Source organism: Gorilla gorilla, chromosome 9 (genome assembly GCF_029281585.2).
Source record: "Gorilla gorilla gorilla isolate KB3781 chromosome 9, NHGRI_mGorGor1-v2.1_pri, whole genome shotgun sequence".
In the NCBI taxonomy this organism is placed as follows: domain Eukaryota; kingdom Metazoa; phylum Chordata; class Mammalia; order Primates; family Hominidae; genus Gorilla; species Gorilla gorilla.
The window spans coordinates 22,707,685-22,725,728 of NC_073233.2; the positions used below are offsets into that span (position 1 = coordinate 22,707,685).

Sequence of the window (18,044 nt, forward strand, 5' to 3'; positions counted from 1 at the left end):
TGCTTCATTGGACAATGACAGTTTCAGATATCAAAGTTGGATAGAAGCTTTTATCTCTATCTTTGTAAAAATTCTAACATCAGAAAGAAGAAATTGGAAATAGAAAAGGACAATTTCAAGCATAATGAAAGAAAATGAATCATGAGATTTATTCAGTTTGAACTGAAAATAGTTTAAAAGAGAAAAGTAATGATAGTAAACTCTAAAATTTGGATACAAACTGTAAAAGAAAATCAAAATGGCATAGAATTTTACAAATTGTCCTTTAATGCTTATCTAGACCAACATCCTCATTTTATAAATTAAGAAACTAGTGCTTAGATAAATTAATTAATTATTAGACACAACCTAATAAGTTAAAAAGAGTTAGGATAAGAATGCACATCAATCCCAAGCCAATATCTGTAAGCATTCTCAAGTTAAACATTCTGAGAGAGAGGTGAAGGTTTCCAGCTAATGTCGACTGGCCAGAAAAATGTCTATTTCAATATAAATGGTTGGCTAGAACAGTGGCAATAATTAATAGGTTTGTAATTTTGCATTTGAAGTAAGTATTTAAGTAAAAATTATTGTAAACCTGATGCAATTAGAGATGAGGAACTACTCTAATTCTAAAACCACACCCTGTGCTGGAAACATCAATAAAAAGGATCAAAAGGGAAAAAAGTGTTTCCTAACAAACCTAGTAATCACAGTCCAGTAGAAGAACGACGATATTCTTGTGCTCCTAGTTGAAAGGAGGGCTAAAGACATTCAGCCTGTTGTATTCAGATACAACAAAAGGAAAAAGGAAAATTGCAGTGAAGCGTCCATCAAAGGCTCTTGCTGAGCTTCTGAAAAGCTCAGTGATGAAGAAAAGCCTGTACTAGACATTTTGAGGAAGGTGGAACCAAAAGGTATAGACAGTTAAAGCTTTCAGGAATTCTAACACAGGCGCATGCATGCACGCGCGTGCACACACACACACATATTGCAGCAGCAACTTCTTTGTGTAATGTTTTCCAAGAGAGTGGAAAAAGAACACAAAAATGCGTCAACATCAATTCCACTCCTGGGGAAATGCCCTAGAGAAGAAACTTGTTCACATGTGCATCAGAAGACAGGTGCAAGAATCTTCATATGTTATTGTTTGCACCAGCAGAAAACTGGAAAAAGTCCAAGTGTCCAGAAACAATAAACAGGAGAATATACTGCTATATAGCATAGCATGGAATAGTATATGGAAGATTACACAGAAGAGAAAATGAATGAAAGTTCACACAGCAAAACTGATGATAGAATATAAGAATAAAAAGCAAGTCACAAGAGGTTACAGTATGACATCATTTTTATGAAGTTTGAAAACAAGGCTAAACAATCATTATTTAGCGACCAATTGGAAACTATTTTAAAACAAAAAAGGCAGATAATGATTAACAAAGTTCTGGCAAAAATGTAGATTAAAAAAACAAAGATTGGACAGGTGAAGAAAACATAAGTAGATTCAATAGTATTAGAAATTTTTACTTAGTTGGATGTTGAGTTCACAAGTGTTTGTTTTACCTTTATGGTTTATAATATACATATCAAATATTACATAATAAATAAATGTTTACATTTACCACTTCCTTTTCTCTTCATTTTTTCTTTTGATGTTGCATATATATTGTACAAGGAGAAAGAATACAGATCCCAAAACTGTCCCCTATTATTTCCTGAGACTCCCAGAATAAATTCTGGAGAAGTCAGTCTAACGAATTTTCAATAGAAAAATGCAAAATGCTAATGATCCACTCAACCTCCACAAGCTCAAAATCATATGAGACTATAACTTATTTCATAAAACCATCAGAAAGCTGCATCCTCTTTCTAAACAACAAAATGCCAGGAGAGCACCTTCTAGCTCCACAGTTCAATAACAGGAAAAATCAGAAACAATTGCCTGCATCTGTTCCCCAGATTCTTAGAGAAAGAAACTTCAAATGAATTTTTAAATCTGAGGAGATAGAAATGAGCAAGAAATCTGAGGCATATTTTCAAGGCAGAGACACACAAATTGAAGTTAAGAAAAAGATTCAGCCAAATAATACATTACCCAAACTGTAAATGGAGGTTGCAAAACATATAGCAAATAGAAATAACGAAGAGTTTCCCAGAAGGTCTGGAGTTCACAGAATTCTGGCTCAAGTTTTTTAAGGTAATATGAGAGGAAGACCAGTTTCAAAAAAAAAATAGAATGCAAATATACTTAACACGAAAATAGACTATACATAATTCTTTTCATAATTCAAAAACCAATAGTTCTAGCTCCTCAATATAATCCCTAAATATCATTGTACAAAACTTTCAGAAAATACTTGTTTATTTAAACTATCTGGTACTAGGTAAGTATTTACTATGAATATGATACAAATTTTTTAAAACAGGAACAAGGACACAAATATTATTGGGAGGAAAGATTTTAAAGAGAAGAAAAAATGAATTTAAATGAAGTTGTATCAGCATTGCTCTGAATACCCAATCGCTTCTGCACCAAAAGTATGAGTGGTCTTAGGAAACCAGCATTTAAATGACTTGAAATTTCCAATTTATTTGAAATAACAATTTTGGGTGTTTTAATGAATACTTAAAGTGTTTCTTAGGCAAAAATCCAAAACCTTTCCAAATTTTCCTTTTAATGAGTGACATAAAACAAGGCTTAAATCTGGGATATTATAAGTGCTTCACCAATATAACTTTCAATCAGAATAGTGGTAAAAACCTAATATCCACAAATTTTGCCTTAAAAATTATTGTGATGCTCTCACAGGGTGTGAATGTTAATTAAAAAAAAAAACATGGGCTTTTAATAGATTTTTTGCTTTAACAGAAACACATTGCTCTTAACTGGCTACTATCTAAAAACCTCATCCAAGGCTTTACCAACCTCTCTCACTGACACCATCACATTCCACATATTTTTCAGAAGGGATGATTGGCTTTCAGTGGGGAAACTTTAGTATTAGCTTTTCCAAATAGCCTGAAAAGAGAGTTAAACTGAATTGCTCTTCCAGAACAGAAGAACATCATTGCTGCCAAATGCTAAATCCCTTAACACCATGGGACATTTCCTACGATTCTGTCTGTGGTACAGAATGAGATTCCTAGAATATTTTTCTTTTTTAAAAGTTTCTTCAAATAATAACAGCAATAGTAGTTATAATAGCAATACTAGTAATAGTTATAATTACAGAAGCTAAATATTGTATATATTAATATGTCAAATCCTCACAATAACCCTGCAAGGCAGGTATCATTCATACAGATTTACAGATGAGGGAATTGAAGCACAAAGAGATTAATTCGTCCAAAGTCACACAACCAGGAAATAATGCTGGCTACATTTATTGAGCACCTACTTTGAGCTGGCAATGTTCTAAATGCTTTAGTTGCCTTAACTAATTATTCGTCTTCATGAAAACCTTGATCCTTATAACACTGTAAAGATACTCATTTTTTGGTTGAGAAACTGAAGCAGAGAGATCAAGTAACATGCTCTATGTCATCCATCTAGGAAATGCTGAAGTGAAATTCAAACACAGGCAACCTAGCTCCAGAGTCTACACTCAGTAGGCTATACTGTCTCTCTAAATATTAAAACTTAGATTCAAACTCAGATCTAGCTCAAAGACATGACTTTTAAAAATGAATTTCCTCATTGTTTAAACTATACCATATATCTCTTTTAGTAGAGCAAAGTCTATCAGAGGAGCAAAACACAACTTATAAGCAAAGTAAATATATTTCAGTGAAAATATATGTAGAAATACAAATGATTGTTTAGAGATGTGAACAATGATAATAATCCATCAGATATACACATAAACACATGCTCATTCTTGTGCTGGGAAACAGCTGCATAATCCATTGGAAAGCCTGTCCCACCAGGAATTCAAAGCTCAAATGCTGCTGTCCCTTCTTACATGCACAGTAAAATGAATCCACATACTTTTATTACCATGATAGCAGAAAGCACACAATTCCACTGGGCAAATACTCTAATTTCTGACCAATGTATGTCCTATGGAATTGTATCAAAGCCTGCATACTTTCCATTACATTTATGGCTCTAACAAAGAGAGTTCATTTATTCTAATATTTCTACCTAACTACAAGCTTTATCACTCTCTCCTAATCACAGTAATTATTACCTAAAGAATAAGTTTTTAAAAAGAGCCATAGAGTCAGGAATTTAGTTTTATTTTGTCAGACAGTTGAGAGTTTTATCATTGTATCCCTTTTCCTGCAATCTCACATGACTCCAGAACCTGACTCAAACCAGGGCCCTCGGCCTAGGATCATATACTTAGTAGTATGATACACAAGACATGATAGTGGCTGAAGCACTATTATTAAAGAGAGATTAAAACAGCTGTACATTATGCTGAAGCACTCACTCTTCCCTTTACAAACAGACGGTCCTGGATTACAAGCAGCACTTGACCATTTAAATCACGACAACAACCAGATTTAACCAGCTGGGCCATATTCTCCTAGGCAGTGCCTGTTGACCTCCTCAGTCACAGCTGCTCAAATGAAATTCTCATTAGACAACTTATTTTCAGAAGCCAAAGGACTCTCTGATTAAATATATGTATTTAGATATAGAAGTCCTTTTTAAAGTATTCATTTTCTGTCGCTTATGTTAGAGCCCAGCTATATTGGCAACAAGACGGGTGATACAAGGATAACTAAAATTCATCATTTTATTATAGCTGAAGAATTTTAGCCTTGGAAGCATCTTAACCTGAATCTATTAATCAAAGCTTTCCTGTACACTCTATCTACCAATGTTTTAAAAGGTGGTTTCTGACATTCAATCATTCAATCCATCTATGGATCTGTCTACCTACCTACATACCAATTTACCAATCTATAATACTAAATCAAAGTTAAATTTACAAAAGACAGAAACTTTGCCTATCTTCCCATAAGTCTCAGTTTCAGAGGGGCACTTCAGATGTAGCGCCTTTGTTCAACAATGTTTTACAATCTGGTCAAATCACTGCTCAGGAGAGGGCATTTCTTGAAGGAATAGCAGATTAAACACTGGACAATTTGGTTGATCAAAGCATCTGCCTGGAGAGTTTTTGTTTCATCATGCAAATATAGTTTTTAAAAGGACCATAATGAACTTTTTACAGATCAGTTCTTGTAGATGAGGGCAAATGAGGGAGAGGTATTTAGTCTGATAAAGAGTAAAAATATTCTCCAGAACAAGAATAATGCAAGAAAGGTAATCATTTATCATGTCAATCACACAGGCTTGTCTCTCAGCTAATCATGAAATATGGCCCTCAAACCATGAAGTAGATGTGAGGGAGAGGTGGGTAATGCATTTGAAGACTTTTAGGTGTCCAATGAGATAATACATCCCAAATGAGGAGATGGACCTGGAACTTTAAAGGATCAATGTCAGGCAAATATTGGTGGAGCTGTTATACCTCCTTAGACCTAGAATATAATTATTTGAGAAGCAGAAATCTATCCTAAACTTTTTAATGACCCTTTCTATAATTATTTCTGTTCTCCCATTATGCTATTCTATACTATGTGCCAAGTAGATAATCAAAATTAGGATTCAAACTCAAGATACCAAACTCGGAATAAAAAAATTCTCATTGCTCCCATGTCCAAAACATGTTCCTTCTTTTTTTTTTTTTAATTGTATTACCACGTTCCTATTTGCCCAGAGTTTAAAAATTCTGAGCACTCTTTGAACCATTCTTCTGTCTTGGTCTCTACACTTAAACATTAACTCTTAACAATTCTATCTCTTAATATCTTTTCCACATGCATCCCCCTTCCTTCCTCATTTCTGCTGCCTTCGTTCAGCAGACCCTCATTATCTCTAGCTTGAAACAATTTCCTTAATGTCTCTCCCTGCTCCCATTCATCCTAAACAGTGCAGCCAGATTAACTTTCCTGAAAGAAAGTTCTAATCCACCAACTTATTGTGATAAAAAACAGTCAGTGGTTCCTCCATTGCCTTCAATATAAAGTTCAAACTCCTTAGGCAAGAGTCAAAGGGCCTCCATGATCTGAACACAACCTACTTTTTCAGTCTTATATCCCATATGCATCTTCTTTTTTTAATTTAGAACCTGAACTGTTGGCCGTTTTAAAGTCCTCTGCCTATTCTTTCTGCCTGAAATGTTTCTCCTCTCAATTTCTGTCTATATAAATCCTTTCATTCTCCAAGACCAACTAAGACCCATTTCCCTACAGAACCTTCCAATGGCTTCCAAGGAAGAAGTAATTTTTCTATCTAGTAAATTCCCATAATATTTTATCTATATAGCTCTATGGAATTTATTATATACTAGAAACTGAATTAGAGTTCATTTTTATATGCCTTATATCTCTTACTGGAATATGAATTATTAAAAGTTAGAGACCATTGTTTTATTCATTATGGGTGTACCATATCATCTAGCATAGGGATTCTTAACTGGTGGTCCACAGACTCCAGCAGACATAGATAGAATTCAAGGGGTCTCTAAACTTTTGTGAAAAAATTATTTTTCACTAGACTGTATTGAAAATTTACATTTCCTTAAATTATGGATGCAAGTAACAAACCACACTGTATTTGTGGTTCCTATGACATTGTCACCAATAGTATCACAATTGATATTTTATATTACATTATACTTGGAGATATCTCAAAATATCTTTTACGCTTATCACTATTTCAAAATTATTATACTGTTAGGCCCTCTATAAGATCTTGTTTTCTTAATGCATTAGTGGAATAGCATATTCTACCATATCACAAATGTTTTAAATTATTTACTGGTTGTTTGTTTGTTTGTTTGTTTTGAGACAGAGTCTCGCTCTGTCACCCAGGCTGAAGTGCAGTGGCATGATCTCAGCTCACTGCAGCCTCTGCCTCCCGGGTTCAAGCAATTCTTCTGCCTCAGCCTCCCGAGTAGCTGGGACTATAGGTACTTGCCACCATGCCTGGCTAATTTTTGTATTTTTAGTAGAGATGAGGTTTCACCATGTTGGCCAGTATGGTCTTGATCTCCTGACCTCGTGATCTGCCCGCCTCAGCCTCCCAAAGTGAGCCACCGTGCCTGGCCTATTTACTGTTTTAATATGATTCATTTTCTCTGTAATCTGTGTATTTTACCTTATGCATTTAAAATAATTTTTAAAAAAAAGATCTGTAGGCTTCACTAGACTATCAAAGGGATTCACAGAAAGAAAAATTAAGAATCCTTGAGTTTTAATAAAATGCATTTCACAGAAGAAGAATATGTAGAAAAATAATCACAATACTATGTAGTCCTTGAAAAGTGCTGTAAAAAAAAGATATACCATAAACTGTAGAATATTTTATAAGAATGTTCATAAAAATTCATAGTCTTGGCATTGGAAAAAAGATCAAACTTCTGTCCTCTACAACACCTCTATTAAAATGACAATAGAGATTGCTGCATATCTCTAAGGATAGATAAGTTACTATCTTCCAAGGGAGAATATTCCATATAGACAGCTACAGCTGTTAGCTAGTTGGTCTTATCAGCCATAATCAGGTTCCTCATAACTTCTTGTCACTGATCTGTATTCTATCCCCAGGAAGCTAGACAGTATAAACCCAATCCCTCCTCCATGTGACTTGAATCTTTAAAGACACCATCATGTCATCCTTGATTTTCTTTTCTCTGGGGTTAGTATTACTAATTCCTTCAACCATTCTTCTTCTTATATAATTTCATCTCTGCGATTATACCAGTTGTTCTCTGAGAATATCCCAATGCATTTGAGATCCTCTTAAAGTGTGGTAATTCTGAACTCAACACAATACTTCAGAAACATTCTATTGAGCAGTGAGTTTAGTGGGACTACCAACTCTTGAATGCATCATACTGTACTTCTAGTGATGCTGACTGAAATAGCACTGGCAATTTTTTCGGCAATATTCACTATGCTGACCCCATTGCATTTTCTGTCACTTAAAACTCATAGGTTTTTTTTTTTTAATCATTCATCTGGCTGTTATTTGAATTTTCTTCAGTAATTACTTGTGCAGTTGGGATTTGGGTCACAACTTCTGAACTTGATAATAAGATCTATTAAATTTTATCTTGGTAGGTTATTTTTAAGTTCATAGTTTCAGTTTGTCAAAACATTTTAAGTTTTGTTTCTTTAATCCATTATATTCACTGTTCCAGATTTGTGAGATTGGTAAATTTGATGAGCATGTTTTTGGTCAGTTAATATCTGCATTTAATATATTTATATTACATACATTAATATATACTAAAGATGCCTGAATTTCTGATGTCTAAAACATACATATTGCAAAAAAAATCTGTAGAGTATGAAAACATTCATTACTAGTAGAAATACAGTAATAAATGACTCTTAAAGGACTACTGTCTCATTCTGTAAGTGTCTCTCTTATACAAAATCAACTGTAACACATGGTAACAAAGAGGACGAAGAGAAAATTAACCATTATTTGCAAGGAAAAAATGATTTAAAATTCCCTAGTAGTTCAGGAAAAAAATCATCATCAATCAATGCCTTTATTTTTACATTAAAGGCTCCTCCAAAGTATTTTGAAACCCACTTACTTATAGAACTGAAACCATCTTTTGGTGGATCACAATTAAAAGTAATCTAGCGATCTTACTTATTCAGTAGATAATTATCTGGCAATCCCCATTATTCAGAACATAGCCAAGAATGTGGACAACAAAGCCTCAGAAGCCAAAAGTGTCAGCATGTAGTTCATGCACTAAAGATCATATGTATTTCCCAGAATCTCTCAGCAACACCTCCAGAACATACTTGTTCATATTTCAAATACAGTCCAGAATGTCCTGATTATCTAATTTTATAATCTATAGGTAAATAGGAGAAAATTAGAAATTATTTGCAACTAAGCAAGAAATAATAGCCTGCAACCTGATATTGAAGGAGAAACCAACACACACACCAAAAAAAACATATATACAAAAAGATATATATATCAAGCAGACACAAAAACTCTTAAGTTTCATAATTGAAAAATAATCATAAAATCAAAGTGCTAATAATCTCAGTGATCACTAGGGGCATTATTATAGCACAGTAAAATAATTGACATTTATAATATATCAGTTATATATGTTATATATAATATAATACAACAAGTCAAATGTATAAGTTTATAGTTAATATTTATATAGTTTACAGTTAATTCAAGACATATTCATTATTATTATTAATCCTCAAAATGTTTAAGTTGCAAACTCAGTAACCAAATTTTAAATTTTGTGGCTCGAGTAGATTGAAGAATTTACCCAGGGTGACTTAATTGTTTGAAGGGTACTGAAGTTCCTAGTCTACTGTATTATGACCCTAGGTCATCAAAAAATATATACATTTTGTGTCATATTACCTGATTAGTAAAACAGGGAAGCATGCAATATATTTTAGAAAGACTTCTATGAAAATTAATTGGAATCTTTTAAGTTTTTGAGCCCTCAAAGGAATAAAATTAAGTTACATGAAAAATTCCCTAATATCGAATCCCAATTTGTCTATAGTATCACAAAAGTCTCAATTTAACTTGCAATGCTAGTAATACATCCAGAACTATTAATTACTCTACATTTTAAGGCCTAAAATCTGTACACAAAAACCAAAAGTGCAACATAGTATAACCATCACTTAGACTTGATTTACTTTGTTTAAAAATATTATTGGAGAGTCTTCTTTCATTTGTTTTCTAGGATGTACATGAACCTGAGTGAACTCTTGTACAGAGTAGAGAAGGTAGATGTGGGATGTTGCAAGAGATGTCATGTATCAAAGAAGTCACTCATATACTTTCAGTTTTAACAATGTTTGAATCCCTCTAACTCTCCATTCTACAATGTTAGGAGATAAATAATATATTTATAAAAATGAAGAGAAATCTTTTTAATTTTGCTTTTTAAACAGTTGACATTTTTATAAAGAAATACTATCCACCAAAAGGAAATAGGGGAGAAAAAATGAAAAATAAAGTTGCAGTTAGGAAAAATCCCTTGTTGTCTTTTTCCAGAGTAGGATTATGGTCAGTTTAAAATCTTAATTTGTTATCTTAAGAACCAAATAAAATGCACAAAGTTTTAGAAAAACGGAGCTATCTGTTTAACACTCCTAATGGATCAAAATCTGCCATCACCATAGTAACCTCTGAATAACTTTTTCCTAGCTAGTGCCAATTATGCACTTCTCTGACCCTTGAAATCCCACTTTTTTTTTTTTAAGGCCTGGAATCTTTAGAAGAAAAAAAAGCAGAGCCCAACAGTGAAGTCTACACATACCCTCTTGTTCAGTCCGAGTCATTTCCTCAAGCTTCTTCTGTTTCAGTGTGTCCACCACATCGGCAAGACTCCCTTTGCGGCGTTCTGGGGTTCCAAAAGTAACACTGGTCATTATCTCACGGTCCCGACTCCCTTCGTCAGGCTTATGTGGTGAGGTAGAGGTATTTCGGAAGGAATATAGGGAACATAACTTATTATTCTCTGATTCCTAGAAAAATAAAATAAAATAAAACCATTAGAATATACGTTTCTTTGCATGCTACTGGAGAAAAAAATCCCAAACTGAGGACAGTATATGATGCTTAGTAGGACAAATAAAATATATTAATTAAAATAAAATACAAGTAACTTAGTAGGACAAATAAAAAATACAATTCTGATTGAACAACACCGATTAAACAAAACATTAAAGAAGCAATTGTCAAAGGAACTAATGTGAAGTTGCAGATTAAAACTGTGTAGCTTTTTAAATATAAAGCAGTTTAAGTGCTTCAAAAACAAGCATTTCAACCCCTTACTCATTTACACCTTTCATTCAAATTAGTTCAGATTCAATGACTAATTATTAGGCTTGGTAAAGTTTTTCTTTTAATTGGACACTTTTAGTAGCAACACTCTTCCCACAGCATAAAAAGGAGTACATCATAAAAAACACTGTCCTTTAGTTTAGAACAAGTAGAAAAGTTAGCTTCAGTAGCCAATGTTCATTGTTCACCAGAAAATACAGAAATTATCTAAATCAGTGCCAGAAAGTTAGCCAACATGAATATTTTTGTGTGCTGGGGTTTGGAGAAGACTGTTTTGTTTTGGTTTTTCTAGCTACACAGCTGTCCAAAGTTACAGAAGTCTCTTTCTATTCCTTATCCTTACCACTGATACTTCAGCACATTTTTCATGTGGCATTTAAAAATGTCTTTTTTAAATTATTATTATTATACTTTAAGTTCTAGGGTACATGTGCACAACGTGCAGGTTTTTCACATATGTATACATGTGGCATGTTGGTGTGCTGCACCCATTAACTCGTCATTTACATTGGGTATATCTCCTAATGCTATCCCTCTCCCCACCCCACAACAGGCCCTGGTGTGTGATGTTCCCCTTCCTGTGTCCAAGTGTTCCCACCTATGAGTGATAACATGCGGCATTTGGTTTTTTGTCCTTGCGATAGTTTGCTGAGAATGATGGTTTCCAGCTTCATCCATGCCCCTACAAAGGACATGAACTCATCCTTTTTTATGGCGGCATAGTATTCCATGGTGTATATGTGCCACCTGTTCTTAATCCAGTCTATCATTGATGGACATTTGGGTTGGTTCCAAGTCTTTGCTATTGTGAATAGTGCCGCAATAAACATATGTGTGCATGTGTCTTTATAGCAGCATGATTTATAAACGTCTTTTTTTTATTTTACAAAAGGACAAGTTTATCCTCAGGTGAGAAATATTTTTCTTAAAAAAAAGGACAGGCTTATTATAGAAATATTTGTGCAGGAATTACTTCATAGTATAGAGAAGTTAGCTAACTGTGAAGAGGTTTAGATGGATCAGCTGAAAAGGAAAAAGCAAATCGTAGGTGGAAAACAAACACCTAAAAGTTCATAGAAATAAAATATTTTTATATTTCTTTAAACTGAAACTGAGGGTTGGAAACAGCTATTATTTTGCCATAGCCCTTCAGCAGCCTTGTATTCACCTTTTATCTGTTTGCACAAGGGTATTCTCTCTCCCTATATTTATATAAAAAAGTGTATAAAGTAAATCAGCCAGTCTTTTAATCACCATCAGACTCCTGAAAATCCTAATTGCTCCTCTATCTCTTTCCTTCACAAGGAAGCCCAGTAAGAGTCAAGAACTTGAGGACAAGCATGGGGCAAAAGTTACACAGTTAATAACTAATGGGAAAAGGGGAGAAAAGGAAAATGATATCTACAGCAGTAAATTTCTACATATATTAAATGACATAATAATTGTACTCAACAAATGCTAGGTATTTCGGATTATTGTCATTGTATATAAGGTGGGATACAATGGATTTTCAGCATTATTGAAAGCACATAATGAGATTATATTTGTAAGGCACCACGGCATAGTGCTGGGCTCATAATACTGAGGTGGTGTTTAATAACTGGTAGATACTATTTCCTGAAGGAAGGAACAGATTTGGGAGTGGGACTAAAGAGATTTGTCTTCCTTCTGGAACTGAGGAATTATGAAGTAAAAAATGTTCATGAGTCTCCAACTAAGATAAATCTTGTGAAACCTGGGAATGTATTAAAAACCATTGAATTGTATACATTAAGTGGGTAAATTATATGGTATATATATTATATCTCAATTAAGCTGAATCTTTTTATTGAGATAAATCTTAATTTTTTCTGCATACCCATTGCTAGTACAATGCCCAGAATAGAGCAGCTCAATATATTTATGCTGAAATAAACGGAAAAGGATAAAATAAATGGGGCAGGGCAGGAAAGAGAGCTCTTCTTTATCTATCTTCTAGATCCCTTCCTTCCTCCAGGAAAGATGTTTTATCTCACTTAATGTTTACAAGAATTCTGTGAAGTGATGCAGAGGAACCCCTTCTTTTAGATGCCAGTCATGGCTAGTATGTGGCTCCTTGGAATGGCCAGTTCATTCTCCACTTGTGTGAATGAAAATGCAGAGATGTATTTGTCAAAGCCATTAAACCTCTTAATAAAGTCCATATTAGACATCTGACCAAGGCTTTTATGAATTAATAATCACCATTTGATCAATCATACTTCAGTTGCTTTTATTTCAGATGCCAATTATTGTCACATTATGGCCAAAAAAAAAAAAAACCCTGACTCAACGTAAGGGATTGAAGAACAAGTCAAAACAGTAATATGTGGAAGTGGTTACCTACAAATGACTCGCAATTGACTATAATAAAGGAGATTTTCCCATCATTGCCAAACTGAAATTGAAAGATGCTAAGAGAGGCTCTCCAGCCTAGTAACAACTTTAGATTGTCCTGAGAGCATTTAGGCTCCAAAGAGTACCATTTTTTTTCTATCAGGACTAATGCCAAACAATCTTATTTACGCATTGTTATGTACTTGTTGGACTATGTTACTTGTTGTTTACTCATGGGAATGTGGTCACTGCCATCCTGCACCACAGACAATAACCATGGGTTCCTTATTGCAGTGATGACCCACACTGTTCTTAGCCCCATAATCTGTGCAAAGTGGCTCAACACTATCAAGCAGCAGAGAGCAAGAGGCTAGAGAGTCATGATTTCCCCACAAAAGCCACAAGAATTACTTGCAATATGTCACCAACTTGTAAAAATAGGCAGTAAATAAAAACAAATGGCTTAAGTCGTGTGTTATGTTATACCATGCTTAACAACAATGGGAGGGGGCAAAATTTACCATTTCCAGCCATCACTTTTTAACTTTCTAAAACCTAACAAATATTAACCTTTCGTAAGTGGAAGTCTGTAAGCAATTCATCTGAGTAAAAGGGGCACATAAATTAATAAACTTATAATAGGTTACTGTCTAATATGAAGTCAATAATGCCAACTTTAAAAAAAATCTTGACAAAGAATCTCTGGTTTTTTTAAGGAGGCTATGTAACTTTAAAGTAAATTTTCTTAAGAAAAAAAGCCCAGATTATTTTGTAATTTCTTAAGAACGGAACAGGTCCAATGACACATCAATTGAGGCAAAATATCTGATATGGTTTAGATTTGTGTCCCTGCCCAAATCTCAAGTTGAATTGTAATTCCCAATGTTGGAGGAGAGGCTTGGTGGGTGGTGATGAAATCACGGAGGCAGACTTTCCCCTTGCTTATGATAATGAGTGAGTTCTCACGAGATCTGGTTGTTAAAAAGTGTGTAGACCTCCCCACTCTCTCTCTTTCTCCTGCTCCAGCCACATAAGATGTGCCTGCTTCCCCTTTGCTTTCCGCCATGATTGTAAATTTCCTGAGGCCTCCCCAGCCATGCTTCCTGTACAGCCTGCAGAACCATGAGCTATTAAACCTCTTTTCTTTATAAATTACCCAGTCTCAGGTATTTCTCTATAGCAGTGTGAGAATGGTCTAAACCAATGTCCAATGATAATATCTACCAAGTCTTAATGCATGTCACTGCAGCACTGCTGTGAAGAGACTTGAGACAATATTTCCCTAAAGTAGTGGTTCTCAAGCTTCAATGTGTAGAATTATCTGGCAAGTGTGTTAAAATGCAGATTCCTTCACCCCATACCACCTTCCACAATGAGGGGGCCAAGGAATTTGAATATTGATGAACAACCCAACTGATTCCGATGCACAGGTCCTGATCCCACTTTAAGAAATACTGCTCCCTAAAGAACAATGATATAAATGTGTTTTGCCTTAATATTACAATGTGAATATAATTGTGTAAAAAATTTTTAAAGCTGGTTGTGATTCTTCAAAATAACATAAAGGAGATTATTTCTCTTCTTTTGATTTTTCTTTTGAAAACAACCACTGTTAACACGACTAAACACATGAACATCACAAAAAAGAAGAACATGTGGGCACTGAGTTAGTAAACATTAGTTTATTCAAAGGAAATGTACTATAAATTTCTTTTCTTTCAACCCCTAACTTCAGCAGCCCCACCAAACCTAACAGTGAAGAAAATTTTCAAAATATGATTTAAAAGTATCCTAGTCCCAAATAAAGGAAAAAAGCCATGTTGATTCAGATAATCTAAAGAGCATTTCACTGGAAATCAATTAAGCACAATATGTAAAATATACGTAGATGATTGAAAAAGTACACAGTAGTATCAAAAATAGTTATTAGAAAAAGTTTCTAGGAAAGAAAAAGCAGTTTTTCCATATTGGCAAAACAAGAATTTTAATTAAGATGTTTTCCAGTATTTGAAGAGATAAAGTAAATATTAAAAACAAAAAACATTAAAACGAATATTGTTCAGATTTTTCAGAAGTTACTATTCAAAACTGATGGTTCACCAATGGCGTTCAAATGGCTTTAAATTTAAGTAGCCATCTCATGGTATTGAATATATCAAAATTACTCAAATCTTTGGGCATTTGTGTGTCTTGTTGCTTTCCCCTGGAATGCCCTATATCTTCCTTAACTTTGAACCCAACCCACTCTTCAAAGTTCAGATCAAACTGCATTTCATCCTTGAAGCACCCCTGACTATACTGGACCTCACTGTCATGCTACCCTCCAAACTACACATCAAACCACTTAATCATAACCATATAATTTAGCATTTAATAATATACTGGAATAAAATATTCATTACTATTTTGCATGTAATTGTCATATCTGTAACTAAATTTTAACTCTTAAAGGATTTCAGGACTTCATGCTTCTTCCATAGGCTTCCAGAGCATACAACAAAATTAAATGTGTGGACTGACAAACTTGAAACAACTAATTATCAAATATGTCAAAAATAATCAAAAGGCTGGGCACAGTGACTCACATCTGTAATCCCAGCACTTTGAGAAGTCAAGCAGGAGGATCACTTGAGCCGAGGAGTTTGAGACCAGCCTATGCAACATAGCGAGACCCCATCCCTACAAATAATAAAAAAAATTAGCTGAGTGTGGGGGTGCACACTTGTGGTCCCAGCTGCTTGGGAGGCTGAGGGGAGAAAATTGCTTGAACTTCAGAGGTCCAGGCCACAGTAAGCCATGATTGCTCCACTACACTCCAGCCTGGGCAACTGAGCCAGACTCTGTCTCTCAAAACAAACAAACAAACAAACAAACAAAAAATCCAACAGGCAAAGAGCAAAGATTTGCTCCAACAATGACAGGATTGCTTAAGCTAAACATTTAGAACTGAGATATTAAAACATAAGGAATTGATGATACAACTACACAGTGGAATACAACACAGCCATTAAAAACAAACATACCTATTGAACATACTGTTGTTTACAGTGATGAATAACTATAGGCAACCTAGTTATTCCAATTGTAGGAATTATTTGAGGGCATTATGATTTTATCTATACGATGAAATGTTTTGAAGCTACTGAAAATCATAGTCTTGCAGAAAATTTAATGAAATGTGGGAATATTCATAATGTATTGTTAGTTCAAAGTATATTAATAAGACTAATATACTTTTTTATTTTAAATTTTTGGATACATAATAGTTGTCCATATGTATGGGGTACATGTGATGTTTTGATACAAGCATATAATGTGTAATGATCAAATTTGGGGAACTAGGATATCCATCACCTTCATCAACAGATAAATGAATTTTAAAAATATAGTATGTATACACAATGGAATATTATTTACAGTAAAAAAAGAATAAAATTCTGTTATTTGCAACAACATGGATAGAGCTGGAGGACATTATGTTAAGTGAAATAAGCCAGGCACAGAAAGACAAATATCACATGTTCTCACTCACATGTGAGAAGTAGTGAATAGAACAGTAGTTACTAGAGGCTAGGAAGGCTAGTGGTGATGGGGAATAAAGAGGAGTTGGTTGATGAGTATGAAAATATAGTTAGATAGAAGGAATAAGATCTACTGTTTGGTAGCACATTATACATCATTAAAAAAATTATGTACAGAAAAAAAGAGATCATAGTACACAATAAAATGTTAATGGTCCTCCGAGTATTGGGACAATAGATAATTTTATTTCCTTTTTGAAGTTCTCTATATTTTGTAAATGTCCTATCACAAATAATACTTTTAATCAGAAAATAAATTTCATCTTCACATTTAAATATAAATATCAAAGAAGTCATAGAAATAATTTATTCACAAGGAAAGATGTATTAAATGAAAAAAAGCATATACTGTAGTATTTAGAATATAACACCAATTATTTATATGTGTGCATAAGTGTAAATGTGCTCCCCCACACACAAACATACACAAACTGGAAAGATATATTAAAATATTTATAGTGATTCCTAAATGGTGATTCCTTTTTTGCTTATCTGTGTTTTCTAATTCATCTTCCATAAACATATTACCCATGTAGTAAAGAAAAACAAAAGCTATTTTATACACTGATGCTTAGGGGAAACAGAAAAAAATAGTAATTTAAAAGAATAGATTTTGGTCTTCCTGAAGATGTCGAGAGAGTCAGTATATTATAGTCTCCCTCTACCAAACACAGAAAAAATAAACAAGATTTCTTTCCTTGGCATTTCTACAGTTGCAGGATCTCAAATATTATTTCTAATAAATCTAATTATTAAAAATTAATCTTCACATAAGCTAAAATCTAGATACTTATTGCTATGGTTTGAATGTATGTTCCCCCATAATTCATAAATCAAAGCCTAAGACCTAATCACTTTAGCAGGTGATTAAGTTATGAGAACAGAGCCCTCATGAATGGGATTAGCAACCTTATAAAAGTGCTGAAGGCAAATAGTTACTTCCTTTTTGCCCTTCCACCCTTCCGCCATGTGAGGACACAGTTTGTTGATCCTGTCAAGGTGTCGTCTTGGAAGCAGAGACTGGGCCTTCACCAGACACCAGACACCAAACCTGCTGGTGCCTTGATCTTGGACTTCCCAGCCTCCAGAATTGTGAGAAATAAATGTCTGTTGTTTATAAATTACCCAGTGTATGGTATTTTGTTATTAGCAGCAGTATTGGACTAAGACATTAATTACAACACATTGTTTACTGTTTGCTCTCAAAAGACGCATAATATCAATCTATTTCCTCTTCCATGTGAGAGTTGTTCAAA

General features: G+C 34.0%; 1 protein-coding gene across 15 annotated transcripts in view; it reads right to left on the bottom strand.

Moving 5' to 3' along the window:
- Positions 1-18,044, bottom strand: part of SOX6 (SRY-box transcription factor 6) — a 641,322-nt gene that overhangs the window by 335,835 nt on the left and 287,443 nt on the right. For all 15 annotated transcript variants that reach the window (XM_055355890.2, XM_063710998.1, XM_063710997.1 and 12 more), the window contains one exon: positions 10,326-10,533. In XM_055355890.2, the coding sequence (XP_055211865.1) occupies positions 10,326-10,533 (208 nt within the window). The remainder of the gene's footprint in view (positions 1-10,325; positions 10,534-18,044) is intronic.